Below are 15,443 nucleotides of genomic sequence, written 5' to 3'. Positions count from 1 at the left end.
TGTTTTTATTGCTCTAGCAAAGGGCTAAATACCCAGGGCTTGTGCCACGTTGCATAGAGATGGTTCTTCCAAGGATATTGCTGGCTAGAATTCGAGCGATCGGTTGAGCATACAGGGCCTTGATATCCGTTAGGAATTTCTCCCCAAAATTCATTTCTTTCAAGAGTTGTTTCAGATAAATTGTTTCCAAGCTGTCGAAAGCTTTTTCCAAATCAATTGACAGCAGAAGAGATTCAGTGTATTGTCCCTTGCAATGTGCTATTAGGTTCAAAGTTCATTGTATGTTATCTGTTAGTGTACATTTAGAAATAAATCCTGTCTGATCTTCTGATATGTAATTCTGAATGATGGTTTGAAGTCTATTCGCTAAAATTTTAGCGAATAGTTTTGCGTCACAATTTTAAAAAGCGTTGGTAATAGGGAGGTCCAAGCCTCTGCGATGTTCTGGTTGTAATTTATTTACCAAATAATTTTTCTGTAGGAATTCTTGAATTTTATCTACGTTTGGATTAGTAGTGCTATACAGTTTCTCATAAAACTGAGTAAAGCAATCGCTAATTTGTTCAGGGTTTGTAATTGAATTATTTGGGGGTTTTATGGCAAAGATTTATCTCTGTATTTGTTTATTCTTAACACGCCAAGCCAGTAATTTGACAGTCTTAGCGATTTTTTGCCAGTATAACTGCTTCGTGTATAGTATATTTTTTGTATTTTATTTGTTTCTGTTGCTTCAAGAATTCTCCGAGTAGCCAAAAGATCTTTATAATTTTTTTTGCTTCCTGTGGTTTTGTGTATAGACTCCAACTTTTGAATTTTTTCCAGTGTAACTTTGATGTCATGTTCTCTTTCTTTTTTCCGTTTAGAGTCTATCGCGATCAGCTTTCCTCTGATTACTGCTTTGAAAGCGTCCCAAACAAGGTGATCTTCTACATCTCCAATGATGTTCTCTTTGAAATATAAATTTATTGTTTGAGCCAGATCCTTCTTGTGTTCGTCCTGTAATAAAATCGAGTTATTCAACCTCCAAGTGCATTGAGTCTTGTGTTTGTTGTGTTTGCTGAGATGTAATTCCACATATTCATGGTCTGACCATATAAAGGGCCCAATAGTTGTTTTGTTGATTTTAGGAAGAAGAGAGTCTGTAACAATCAGGTAATCAATACGCGTGTAGGAGTGGTGTCTTGGAGAAGAATATGTAAAATCTCGCTCTCCTTGGTGCATTTCTCTCCAGGCATCGTAGAAATGATATTTCTTTAATATTTCTTGTAGTTTAGTCAATCTTTTGGATTGTGGAACCTTCTTTTGTTGGTTGCCGGATCTGTCCAAATGTTGGTCTATTATTAAGTTCACCACCAATAATAACTTGTCCTTCTTTAAAGGCGTCATGTTTTGTTAACGTTTCTTCTATAAATTGTTCTTGTTTGTCATTTGGGGCATATATTGATGCCAAAGTAATTTGTTCCTGATCCAGTTTGCCTTTCAAAAATAAAAATCTACCACGTGGATCCTCTACTTTGGTTTCTAAAGTAAAATGCACAGATTTGGCCAATAAGATTGCAACCCCTCTTGATTTTGATGAGTTTCCAGCTTGGTATTGTTGGTCATACAAACTAGCATTCAACACCAGTTTGTTTTGAGGTTTTAAGTGTGTTTCTTGCATGAACACCACATCAGGTTTTGATTTTAAGATATATGAGGTCATCTTCCTACGTTTAGTACAATTATTCAGACCTAGCACATTAATAGATCTAAAAACATATGATTCAGACATATTAACAGAATTTAGCGTGTCGTCAGAAATAGATATATGAATACAAATAGTATTAGATATTACAATCAGTTAGTGTTGCACAATACTAACAAGTTATATAAAATTGATCACAATAGAATTAATAGATTAAATTGTGTATTTCAGCTGTTTCAAAAAAATGTTACAGTAAACCACAAAGACAACCAGTGAGCAACAAATAAATTTTCCCTTCTCCCACCTTAGAAATCTTCCCCCAAGTTAATAATCCATAAACTTTGTGACTCTAAATTGTCATGTAGAAGAACAAAACCAAGTGAACCCAGAGCCCCAGAGAATTTTCTGGGAGACTGTTCCAATACAGTCATCTGGGTACACAACCAGGGAGCGAACTAAACTCAAGAGGTTCCCCCCCTTAACCGCTCTCGCCCATGTTGCGTTTATAATTTTACATAAGAAATCATGTATAGTTATCATCTTTATACAGACTCATGGAGTAAGATGTACATCTGTTTCAGTAATGATGTCCTATTATACTGTTTCTCCTACATGGGTTAATACAGGTAGTTTGCTTGGTTTCTGAGGCGAGTTTGGAAAAACATTCCTTCTTTTAAAAGATTGTTTATCTCCTTGTTCCATGGGAGACTCCTATTCATGGGAGGCTTGCAATAATTTTTTGCCACTGTTTTCATCCCATGCATAGAGACGTAGGCCATCTGTACTTCTGTTTCAGTTTTTGTAGTTTAGTAGTGGTGGATTTTAGATTTCTCCGTATAGCAATGGCTTCTTTAGGGATATCAGGATAGACTTGTAGGTGTTCCCCTCTAAATTGAAGCTGCCCTGGTTGTTTAGCAGCTTTTATGATTGTTTGGTGCACTCTGGCATCAGGAATAGTGATTATTATATCCCTTGGGTTATGGTGAGCATTTTTTGGAATGGGGCCCAGGCGATTTGCATATGTTAAAATGGGTAAAATTCCTTCTTCTAAGTGCTATAAATTGAGCCATGAATGAGATGAGATCTTTGTTCTCTTCTGCCTGTTCTGGCAGGCCTCTAAATTTCAGGTTGACAGCCTCCATATCTGTCTCAAGAGAGATTAAATGATCTTTTTGAGAGGCTGAAGCTTCTTGTAAAGCCTTGATTTCTATTTGATTACAGATGGCTGTTTCTAAGGCATCATCTGCTTTCTGTGCTGTATGTTGTAAGGAGGTCTGCATGTTTTCCAATTGAAAGGCGAGACTGTCTATTTTTTGTAAAATGTCTGCCTCCATGGCTTTTAGGTGAGTATAGCAGAGGAAGCAGTTTGATTTAGCTCCATTTGATCTATCATGGCCGCCATTTTGTTTTTGGCCCGATTTGCAGTGTTTCATTGAAATGCTGCTTCTAGGGAGTCTTTCACATTTTTATTACTGTTGGGGTTATTTCTGTGCTTACCCAGGTCTGTTTTGGCGTGTAGATCTGGTTTAGGCATGATTTTGAGGCTTTTCTCACGGGCGGGAACGGGTCAGGGTCAGGAGCTCCGGAGTTACATGACCGCCACATCCATAGCGTCGCCCCACCCCCTCAGAAAAGTTCTTTGAAAGGTTAGAATAGTTAAGAATTGCACTGGAAAAGATGGGGTTCTCAGTCCCCAGAAAGAGGGTGCACGTTTCCTTTTGGCATATGACAGCTAATGTGACGTAGCAGTCAGGGCTTAAGAGCATGGGAGAGGCTGCAGGAGTGTGGGGGGTGGAAAGCTGAAGAGTGAAGGGGAAATAAAGGTAGGTTGATGATTGGCCGGGAAGGAGATAGGGTTGCCAACTCCAGGTGGGAAATTCCTGGAAATATGAGGGATGGAGCCTGGAGGGTGAGGTTTCAGGAGGCGTGGGACCTCGGACATGTACAAAGCCATAGACTCCACCCTCCAAACCAACTATTCCCTTCTGAGGAACCATCATTGCCAATCTCCAGGTGAGGGCTGGAGATCACTCAAAATTACAACTGTTCTTTATGTAGCAGAGATCAGTTCCTCTGGAGAAAATGGTGGACTCAGTGTCATTATACCCTGCTGAGGTCACCACAGCAAATTGACACTGAGTGTCCGAGGCCGAGGCACCTGCCCAGAGCCTCTTTCTCGAGGCTGTTGTATTTATTTCCACAACGGGCCTTTTTCCTAGTCTCTTATAAAACACAGTAGAAGGAAAGCAAAAGGCCACAGTGGTGGCCCTTAACTAGTAAAGCTGGAGTTTAATTTTAGATGGTACATTAAATGCAGGCATAAACCTACAGGAGCTTCTACCTTCTACAGATGCAATTTGCTGGGCAGGGGGGACTGCATGTCCTCCAGTCACGAAGTTAGAGGCAGATCCAAGTTGCTGCTGAGATGTGTATTTTCAAAGAGAGAGCTGCATGCTTTGCAGTCCTGTTCATTGTCCTTTAATGATTTCTGTCCAGTGAACAATGATTAACCTATTCATAATAATAGAAAGGCACATGATTAATTTTCTTCTGATGCTTGGTTTGGATCTAGGTGGTATTAGGATGGCCATCTTTGTCTGGGGGCCATAGTAGCTCTTTAGCTCATGCTAAACAGGATCTGTACGTATACCCAGAACTATATCTGTGACAAAATCACATTTCAGAGGGTAATGACAACAGCAGCAATCAATGTGGAATTGGGGAGGGGGAAAATCACATTTTCCCCAGGATTGTTCGACTCATAAGACCATAAGAGAGACCATAAGAACAACCATGATAGATCCACCAAATCTGAGATCTACCTAATAAACATCAAGCATACAACAGAACTTGTATTCCAACAACAACACCCCAACACCGAATCCTGGAGGTATCTGGGAGTTCACAATAAACTTAAGAAACTTAGTTAAAACCAACTTCCACAAACTTGCTGCAAAAGTCAAAACCAACATAGAAAGCTGGAAAACTCTTAAACTATCGCTCCCAGAGAGGCTTCATTTGATAAAAAGTCTCATAATGCCTAAATTTATATTTCTATTTCAAACTCTCTCCATCCCCATCACCAAAAAGGACTCCTGGCAAATGGTTTTAACACGTTTCTTTTGGGATGGGAAAAAATCTAGAATAAATTATAACGTTACTCACAGAACAAATAAGCAGGGAAGACTCAGTCTCCCCTCAGTTTGGGCATATCACCAAGCCACGATTCTTGCATGGGCAGTACAAATGCAACACAAAGGACAGGAAAAACAATGAATGACAATTGAGCAATCTTACACAGCACCCGACGACCTGCAGGAGATTTTTTGGATCAAGCCAACTTTAAGACCCAAAAGCATAAATACAATACACCTTCACACATCAGGACTGGTTTGGACCAGGTAAAAGCCTAGATGCCTATATGGAAAGTAGCAATCTGGAGCCGCCCCTATGATTTAGTTTCCAAAGGCAATATACTAGACAAAATATACTTCGATCACAAAATGAATCAACAATCTCACTGGCACGATTATCTACATCTCAGGGATCTTATAGAACGATTAGCAGAAACAGGAATGTTCCGAAGAGAACCAGTCTAGAAAAAATCATTAGACTCTACCCCAAATCCCCAAAAGGTTTGCTGTCTAAGCTTTATAGAGTGATGATTATAGAGGAGAATCCCATGAAATTGAACTATCAAGCAAAGTGGGAGGAGGAGCTAGGGGTGCAAGAGACAAGAGACAGACTGGGAAAATATCCGGGATTCACCAGCAAATGGCTCTAAGATATACAATATAAAATTACAGTTCTTCAAGACCATTTCAAGATAGTACTTAACCCCACAGCAAACACACAAATTTAGCAGATCCAATAGCCCTATGTACTGGAAAGGGTGCGGACAAGAGGGGACTTACCTGCATTGCTGGTCGTCCTGCCCCAAGATCCAATAGTTTTGGACGGATGTGAAACAACAAATTGAGAATATCACAGCTCAAAATATCTCTCTCTCGCCTGAAACCTTTCTGCTAAACCACTGGGATGGTTGTATTCAAGATCATAAAAAAGAAATTACATCAACTCTCCTAGCAATAGCCCACCTGACCATTGCCACAAACTGGAAATCTCCAGCAGCACCATCAGTGACAGACTGGCAGGACAAGCTATGGGAACACCTTGTCGTGGCAAAAATTGCTGATTCGCTTAAGTGTTCACAATCAGATACCTCACACCACTCCACATTTGTGTCAACTTGGTTCCCTGTAGACTCCTACTTACAGATTCTAGATATTCTCCCCCCTAACCCTCTTTATTTAAAGTGGCTAACCTTGTAGGTTTCAATTTTTTCCATTTAGATGATATTCTTGTAGATGGATGCACTGTAATACGCTGTATCTTTGAATACTGTATTGTACATTAAATTAAAATTAATAAAGAAGATTTTATACACACACACACACACTGCCTCTGTGGTAGCCTACTTCCAGATGAGCACAGTATCGCAAAATAGTCACCAAGGAAAATAGTGCTACTATAAATATCCCAATAAACTTTAATGTAATATATTCATTTTCTTTACATATGTTTTACTCTTTTACATATGTTCTTTGTTCTTACAGGTTGCAAATAACCTTTCACATATTTTACAAAATGGAATAGCCACTGACTTGATTGTCATACATAAGTGATTGTAAAGAACACATATGCCAGTAGTCCCAAATTATTTAACAGGTAAAGCACTTATACAAAAAGAGTCCAATTTTGAAGTTGTTGGATATGCTTCTAGTATAGATGTCTTCAGATGTCTTCATCAACAACCAAAATGAATGGGAACATGCAAAGCTGTGTATGGACGCTAAATAAACAATTACTAACCAATGCTATACAAATGATGTATTGTATTACAATATAATTTCAATCAGTACAAAATATTGTATGACAAGTACAAAATATTATATAACATATACAAAGGTCCAAAGGTCCAAAATACTGTAGTGATGAAATTTCCAGATAATAAATCCGTTTCATGAGTCTTCTTCTGAACAGGATCAATGTATAGTTTCAAACTGCAAAAACCATTTTTTCTACTTCTTGAACAAGTCTGTATACAGTTAACAGATCAACAATCTTCATACAGTTAACAGATCAACAATCTTCATACAGGAAGAAAAAATTCTCATGAGAGTTTGCAAGGCATATCAAAAATCTAAAGTTGGGTCATTCCATTCTGATTCTGGTGAATGAGATGGCCTGACTATAGATTTTTGATATGCCTTGTTAAAGAAGTAGAAGTAGAAAAAAATGGTTTTTGCAGTTTGAAACTATACATCAGTCCTGTTCAGAAGACTCACGAAATGAATTTATTATCCTGAAATTTCATCACAACACTGTTTTGGACCTTTACTGTATACATTATATAATATTTTGTACTTGTCATACAACAACCAAACATAATCTTCAAGGCCTGAGCTAATGCCCATACATCTTACTCTGAACAAAACACGGCAACTTATAACATTATAAGACCCCTCTTGATCTCTGCAGGTGCGTACGGAGGATGGTGGAGGACAAAGGTTGAGGGCTTGATCACTTCCATACCTGCATGTTCACAGACCCAGCACTGGAACACACAGGGGTTGTTGGGCAGGGTGCATGTTGTGTACTGAGCCGGAGTCATCTCTGAACAGTACCTGGATCTGGTTGAGCTTGTTTCCCCCGAACAATAGCTGACTAGGATCCTGGAGTAGACCAATACAGAAACGCAAATAGAAATATAAACTGTAGATATTATATATGCATGCATAAAGTAATAGAATAGTTGCAAAAAGAAATGGTTGTTGTATAAAAAGAAAAGTCTAAGCGCGATCAATGGAAGGTGGTCCAGATTAAGGTGATCCAGTTTAATGTTTTGTTCATCTTGATGTTGATTTGTGGACCTCAGTGCCCTCCAGGGCTCATATGGGGAGAGGCGGTCTCGAAGGTACGCTGTTCCCAGGGCGGTAGAAGGTCTGCGCTCATCTCTCCTCCCTGCAGCCTGGGGAGTTGATTGGTCAGCGCCAGGCTGTCTGGCCCAATGAAGGGCCCACGAAGCACCACGACTCGCCAATGCAAAACGTAACGAATTGTGGATCACTTCATCAACTAAGCAATCTCCTGAAGCAGCTGTTCATGAAGCAGCGCGAGTCGTGATGACTTTTGCTTTGTGTGCTGCTTTGTGCCCATCCCTACTGTGCAGGGTCTCAGGCAGAGTTCTGGTCGTTTTTAACTGGAGATGTCGGGGACTGAACCGGGGACCTTCTGCATGCCAAGCAAAGGCTCTACCACTGAGCCACAGCTGAAGTAAGTTTCTTCCAGTAATCAAGATAACTTTCTCCAGGAATACCAGGATTCAGACAGAAGCCACTAATGCCTTGCTCACATGACCAAACAGGATATATTGAAGACTTGATGGGCCTAAATTTAGGGATTTTGTTAATCCCTTGGGTTTTTTCCCACTTGTTTGCCTTTCTCTAAATGATTGTATCACTCAGTCTAAAATTAAATGTATTTAATTAGGAGCCACATCTCGTTCTTCCTTTATCTTAGCACCCAGCTTATTCTCCTCTGTTACTGCAGACTCCCTTTTGTTCTGGAGGAATATTTGACGCTACGCTTGGGCAAACAGCAAAGCTTTATGAAGGATGGATTTAGCCTATAAACCAATTTTTCATACAGTGTGACATTACTTACATTAACTTACAACCAGCATGTATGATTTCCTCCTTTTTCTCTGAAAAGGTCAGCGGATGTGGACTTGGATTGTTTTTGCAGGTTGCAGATTTCCTGGCCTCAGCCACAAGTCCTTTTTAATTAACAGAGGAGGAGAAAGAAGAAGAAGAAGAGGAGGAGGAGATTGGATTTATACCTCACCCTTCATTACTCGAAGGAGTCTCAGGGCAGCTTACAACCTCCTTTCCCTTCCCCTCCCCACAACAGACACCCTGTGAGGTAGGTGGGGCTGAGAGAGCTCTTTCGAGAACTGCCCTTGAGAGAACAGCTCTGAGAGAACTTGTGACTGACCCAAGGTCACACCAGCAGCTGCATGTGGAGGAATGGGGAATCAGACCCAGTTCTCCCAGATTAGAGTCCCCTCCCCACTTCTAACCACTACACCAAACTGGCTCCAGGAGACTTTGGTGGAACAGACAGAGCAGGACAGGATTGCACCAAGGGTCATATTCTACTAAAGAGCGATGGTAACAGGGCCGGCGTCAGCATACCCCAACAGCTGCCAGGGCTTGTGGCTTCTGGTGGGGCCAAATGCTATGGACTCCCCCCCCACACCCCTCTTCCCTGCCCTGTTTCTGCATGCCTTCCCCCAGCTCTTTGCTTTAATTGCTCCACCCCCCATGCTTCCAGCTGCCTAATGTTATTGAGGAAGGGCTTGTGGGGGTGCACAGGGGCAGCTCTCCAGGTAGCCCTGGCAGCAGCAGCAGCAGCAGCCCCTGCTGCCGACACAGGCCAGTTCTCTTGGGTGCCCGGGTGCCCGGGGGGGGGGGTGTTAGATCGCACTAACAAAGGACTCTTAGAGTGATTCAGCAAGTGATTCATCTTTATTGAAAGTAACGAACAAGCACTCAACTCAGTAAGAAACCAGAACAACAAACAGTGGGAGCTTATGCTCCTTTTAAACATAACCGGGCTAATGTAGCCACGCCTATTTACATTTAACAACCAATGAGATTGCTTGGTTAAGGACCAATGGGAGTCTTTCCCTCCTAGGGAATGGTATCGTTCTGATTGGTCGCTGTTACGAAGCGACCAATAGGAAGTTCGCTCAGAGGAGCCCTGGTCTGGCTCGAAGCTTAACATGGGAGTCCTATGAGGTGATTCATGTAATCGTTTCAATACATTACAATTCCTCCCCCCTAAGTTAAGTCATCATCCCAGTTGTTTTATTATTTACATACATTCACGTCATGCTGTTGTACATCAACTGTTCCAAAATACTTTATTACACTCGTAGTCTTTTAGATAAGTCGGCATCTGCCGCGTACGCTGAGACCTGCGAAGCGGTGCAGGCTCTATGGGCACACAAGGTTGTGAGTCACTGTGGGGTTCACTACAGCCTGGTTCAGGCACAAACTCTACTGGGGTTTCAGCCCCGCACACAGGGGTCTGCCCTGACTCGGGGACAGTACCGGGCCTTTCGGTACTCACCGCCTGCTCTGGGGGTCTCCACTCAACATCAGGGGATTCAGCCGTCGGAGAGTCAGCGCTGTCCCTAGCCCAACGTCTCCTTAACTGATCTATGTGGCGCCGCCATATTCGACCGTCAGCTAACTGCACCACATACATTCGAGTACCCACAGAGTCGGATATAACCCCAGGAAGCCATAAGTGCCCGTTTGCATAATTTCGTGCGAAAACCTTGTCCCCTTTTTCAAACATGCGCACCTTCGGTTGCGCCGTGGTACGCTCGGATTGCTCTTCAGTGAGGTCTGGGTGCATTCGGTTCAAACGGGTCGTGAGTCTCCGCCCCATTAACAATTCGGCCGGACTACGGCCTGTAGCACTACAGGGGGTGGTGTGCTGCAGCAAAAGAAAGGAGCCCAGCCTCTGGCTCCAGTCCCCTTCGTCCATTTTACCCAGGGCCTCTTTGGCCGTCCTGACCATCCGTTCGGCTTGGCCATTAGATGCCGGATGGAAAGGGGCCGAAGTCATTTGGCGTATGCCATTACTCGTGAGGAAGAGCCTAAATTCCTCAGACACAAATTGAGGCCCGTTGTCACTGACGATGACGTCAGGCAACCCGTGGGTGGCAAAAAGTCGGCGGAGCGCATGGATCACAGCAAGTGATGTGGTCGATTTCATATGCACGACCTCCAGCCATTTGGACATAGCGTCCACCACAATTAGGAACATTTGCCCTTGGAGAGGGCCAGCAAAATCTATATGCAATCTGGCCCAGGGTTTACCAGATGACTCCCAGCCTTGGGGTGTAGCTTGTGGGGGATCGGGTCTGACTTGCTGGCATTTGGGACACCCTCGTACCCATTCTTCGATCTCTTTGTCCAGCCCCGGCCACCAGACATACCCTCTGGCCAACGCTTTGGTGTGTACCATACCGGGGTGACCCTCGTGCAGCGACTCTAACACTCTCGTCCTGAGTTTGTCAGGAACCACCACCCTGTTCCCCCATAATACACAGCCCTTAGAAATGGATAGTTCATTTTGACGGCTTTTGTAAGGGCCGAACTCCGGTTCAACGCTTCCAACCGGCCACCCCCTCCAAACCCAGTTTAATACTCGGGACAGCACGCTATCCTTGGCCGTGTGTGCTGCAATGTCCCTGGATGATACCGGGGGTCGAGGAAGCTCCTCAATTGCCAAGACCTCACAGGCGGGGGCAGGGTCTGCGCCAATGTCCGGCACCGGGCACCGGCTGAGGGCATCCGCATGCCCAATCGCTTTCCCAGGCCGGTGCTCTAAGTCAAAATCATAAGCCTGCAAAAATATCGCCCATCTAAGCATGCGTGGGGACATGATGTTTGGCAATTGCTTATCGGGCGCAAAAATCCCCAGTAGCGGCTTGTGGTCAGTGACCAGCAAAAATCGTCTGCCAAAAATAAAATCATGGAACTTTTTGACAGCCGCTACCAACGCCAGACCCTCCTTGTCTATCTGGGCATAGTTCCGCTCTGCCGCAGATAGTGATCTAGAATAAAAAGCGATAGGCGCTTCGCTCCCATCAGGCATCAGATGGCTTAAAACTGCGCCTACTCCAAAAGGTGAAGCGTCAGCAGCTAACACCAGGAGCTTGTGTTCATCATAATGCGTGAGTACGGCATTAGATGTCAGCAGCTCCTTGACTCCCACAAAAGCCTTTTCCTCGGCCTGCCCCCACTTCCATTTTGCCTCCTTGTGCAAAAGCGCGTGCAAAGGGGCCGCCACTGATGCCTTATGCGGTAAAAACGCATGATAAAAATTCAGGAGTCCTAAAAAGGATTGGAGCTCCTTCTTACTCACCGGCCTGGGGGCGTTTTGGATTGCAGATACCTTCTCATCCGTGGGGTGGACTCCCTCTGCGTCAATGCGAAACCCCAGGAAGTCCACACTTTCCACCCCGAGCGTGCATTTTGAGCGCTTAACTCTGAGACCGGCATTTTGAAAACGCCTGAGGACCTCTTTAACCCGGTCCAGTAGTTCCTGTTCAGACCCGCCCGCAATCAGCACGTCGTCAAAATAGGGCACTGTGCCAGGTACCCCCCTTAGTAGACGTTCCATGAGGCCCTGAAAAATCCCAGGTGCTACGTTGACCCCGAATTGCAGCCTGTTCACTTTAAAAGCCCCTTGGTGGGTTACAATTGTTTGGGCCTCGGCAGCCTCCGGGGTGACAGGCAACTGCTGGTATGCCTGGGCCAGGTCAAATTTGGCGAAAATCTTGCCACCCCCCAGGGAAGCCAAAATGTGGCTTATTACCGGGACCGGGTACGAATGTTGCTGCAGCGCCTTGTTAATCGTACATTTGTAATCGGCGCATAGTCGTATGGACCCATCTGATTTGACAGGGGTTACGATCGGGGTCTCCCATTTGCTGTATGGTACTGGCTCTAAAACCCCTTGCTCAACTAGTTTGTCAATCTCTTTTTCCACCTTATGTTTGAGAGACACAGGTACTTTCCGATACTTCAACCTAATAGGTTTGACTGACGGATCTAAGTCAAACGCAACCGGGGGGCCCTTGTACCTTCCCAACCCTTCGGCAAATACATCAGGGAACAGGTCGTACAGCATGCCCCATTTATTTTCAGACATCCTGTTAATCCCAGAAATACCAATGCCCAATGGCTCAAACCAATCTAACCCTAGCAGGTTAACCCGGTCTCCCTCTGCAATCAGGAATGACAGTTTAACACATTTCCCCTTATACTCAACAGTAACAGAGTCCCGTCCGGCCAAGGGAATTCGGTTGCCCTGGAAGTCGGACACTCTGGTTCCCGCAGGCTGGAGCCGCCGCCGGCTTCGGTTCGGGAACAACTGGCGCCAGGACGCGGCAGAAATCACCGTCACGGACGATCCTGAGTCCACCTCCATTGTACAGGGTCGGCCGTCGAGGAGTGGAGTCACGGTGATCTTGCCCTGGCTGCTGGTGCGATTTACGGCCGATGCGCTCGACAAGGTCGCCGTCAACTGGCAGCTTGCTTCCGATGCTGAGGAACGGGTCTTGCCTTGGGTGCTGACTGGAGTGCCCCTCTGCGCTGACCGGTTGTTAGTTGAGGGATCCTTCTTTGCTGATCTGCAGACTCTGGCCAGATGACCACGCCGCCCACACGCTCTGCAGTCGACATCACGAGCCCAACAGGAGTCGCGCTGGTGTTTCCCGCCACAACCGGAGCAAGGCTTGACGTTGGTAGTCTTCGCTGGGGTCCGCTTGCCTCGGACCGCGTTGACGTCATCGTCCGCTTCTTCGCCCTCGCTGTCTCGTTGAGCGTGTATACTGGGCTCTGCCACCCGCTGGCGGACCTCCTTCGTGGACTTCTCCGCTGCTTCCGCGGCCACGGCCTCTTCGTAGGCCACTGCCCAGGTCAGGGTGGTGCGGGCGAACAGCCTCTGTTGCAGCCTTTCATCTTTGAGACCGCAGACGAGACGGTCTCTGAGGGCTTCCTCCACGTTGTGGAAATTACATGGTCGTGCGGCTTTGCGAAGGGCCGCCACGAAATCCGCGATGGTCTCGCCTCCGGCCTGGCTCCGCTTGTAAAACGCGTGCCGGCAGGCGATCTCCGACGGTTGTGGAGAATAGTGAGCCTTAAGCTTCTCGGTGATGTCAGTGTAAGTGACAGTCTTTATATCAGTTGGGGCCACCAACGACCTGGCTATGTCGAAGGTCCCCTTCCCGCAGGAACTCAGGAGGCACGCCCGTTTCTTGGCCTCGTCTGTAATGTCGTGTGTCTCCAGATGGAACTCGAACCTGGATAGGTAGGAGTCCCAGTCTTCTGAGGAGGGTTCGAAGCACTCGAACTTCTGGCTTCCAGCCATCGTGGGAGACTTGGGCACCGGAGCTGGTGGCGCCTCCGCCGGATCGGCTGCTGTGCTCTGCTCGCTTTCTTCCGAGTCCGAAGTGTGGATGTCCGCAGGGCTGCCTACCTGCTCTAACATCCCATCCTCGTCGCCAATTGTTAGATCGCACTAACAAAGGACTCTTAGAGTGATTCAGCAAGTGATTCAGCTTTATTGAAAGTAACGAACAAGCACTCAACTCAGTAAGAAACCAGAACAACAAACAGTGGGAGCTTATGCTCCTTTAAACATAACCGGGCTAATGTAGCCACGCCTATTTACAAATAACAACCAATGAGATTGCTAGAATAAAGACCAATGGGAGTCTTTCCCTCCTAGGGAATGGTATCGTTCTGATTGGTCGCTGTTACGAAGCGACCAATAGGAAGTTCGCTCAGAGGAGCCCTGGTCTGGCTCGAAGCTTAACATGGGAGTCCTATGAGGTGATTCATGTAATCGTTTCAATACATTACAGGGGGGGTCCAGGCAACTCAGCATGGGCAACAGGAAGACTTGCAAACAGGAGGATGAATAGGCAGATGGGGAGCATGCCAGTGTGTGTGGGGTTTAAAAAGGAGGCGTGACAGGCTGTGCCTGGAGGTGGGCAGATGGGCACGCAGGCATAATCTGCCCAGAGCCCCCCCCCCACCTAGATTCAGCCCTGCATGGCAATGTCCTTTCCCCAAACCTGGACAGCTCTTCAGAGCACACAAAGTCAACCGGGGTGTTTCAAAGGGGGTGAAAATAGCTGCAGCCGCAGGGCTCTTTTTGTAGCAGGAACTCCTTTGCATATTAGGCGACACACCCCCAGGGGTCATTTCCTGAAGGAGTGCACAGGAGCAGCGCTCCAGAAGTAAAGAGCCCAGGGGGCGGGTGTTAAGTCCTGAGCTTAACAAAGAGTCAGAGAGTGATTTCAGCCAAAACTCAAGTTTATTCTTCTTCACGCTCACTTCTCCAACACGGTACAACATCTGATAGCCCGAACAGTTTGTCCATAGAAACTGTTCGGTATTTAAACATTCCCGGCTAATGTAGCCACTCCTACTTTACATTTAACAACCTATCAGGTTGATCGCATAAGGACCAATCATACACGTTCCCGCTTCCCGTTCGCTTGAACGTGATTGGACCAATAGTCTTGGACTTTAAGCCCTAGTCCAAGACGAAGCTTTGCATAGCTTCCCTATGGGATGATTCACCATATCCGCATGTACTCATGTCTGCATATGAATACATTACAATTCCCTCCCCCCTAAGCAAAAACAGTCATGAACAGTCATAATCGCTTAGGTAGGTAGGTGCACGTCTCGTTCTCTGAGACCTACAAGGTGGAATGGGCTCAGGGCACATTCCCGTCAGTGGCACTCCGCTTGACTCTGGGACCTCAGAGTCAGGAACATTCCCGTCCGTTACTGGTGGTTCAAGATTAGGGGTCTGCCCTGTCTCTTGACCACTACTGTAGCCCTCAGGCTCTACAGTACCTGCCTCTTCTAGAGGTCTTGGGAATTCCTCAGTTGACTCAGCCGGCTGCATGGTGGATCGGTCAGTTGCCCACCGCTGCCTCAGCTGATCTATGTGCCTACGCCACTTGCGACCATCTGCAAGCCGTACCACATACATACGAGTACCGATTACATCAGTAATAGTGGCTGGGAGCCACGAGTGACCACTGGCATAGTTACGAGCATACACTTGCTCACCTTTTTCGCATGTCCGGACCTTC

At 45.7% G+C, this 15,443-nt stretch overlaps 1 protein-coding gene across 1 annotated transcript in view; it reads right to left on the bottom strand.

Moving 5' to 3' along the window:
• The window catches only part of LOC107107889 (uncharacterized protein K02A2.6-like), a gene marked incomplete at its 5' end in the record, with an annotated part of 22,604 nt that extends 10,279 nt beyond the window's left edge, over window positions 1-12,325 (bottom strand). Inside the window, 3 exons of the mRNA XM_015408252.1 lie at window positions 10,154-10,199; window positions 10,302-11,005; window positions 11,141-12,325. Of these exons, the coding sequence (XP_015263738.1) occupies window positions 10,154-10,199; window positions 10,302-11,005; window positions 11,141-12,325 (1,935 nt within the window). The remainder of the gene's footprint in view (window positions 1-10,153; window positions 10,200-10,301; window positions 11,006-11,140) is intronic.
• Between the last annotated feature and the right edge of the window lie 3,118 nt (window positions 12,326-15,443).

Source organism: Gekko japonicus, unplaced genomic scaffold (assembly GCF_001447785.1).
Source record: "Gekko japonicus isolate JY-2015 unplaced genomic scaffold, Gekko_japonicus_V1.1 scaffold227, whole genome shotgun sequence".
NCBI classification, from domain to species: Eukaryota; Metazoa; Chordata; class Lepidosauria; order Squamata; family Gekkonidae; genus Gekko; species Gekko japonicus.
Note: the sequence above shows the minus strand (reverse complement) of the source record. Positions and strands in the feature narration are given on the sequence as shown.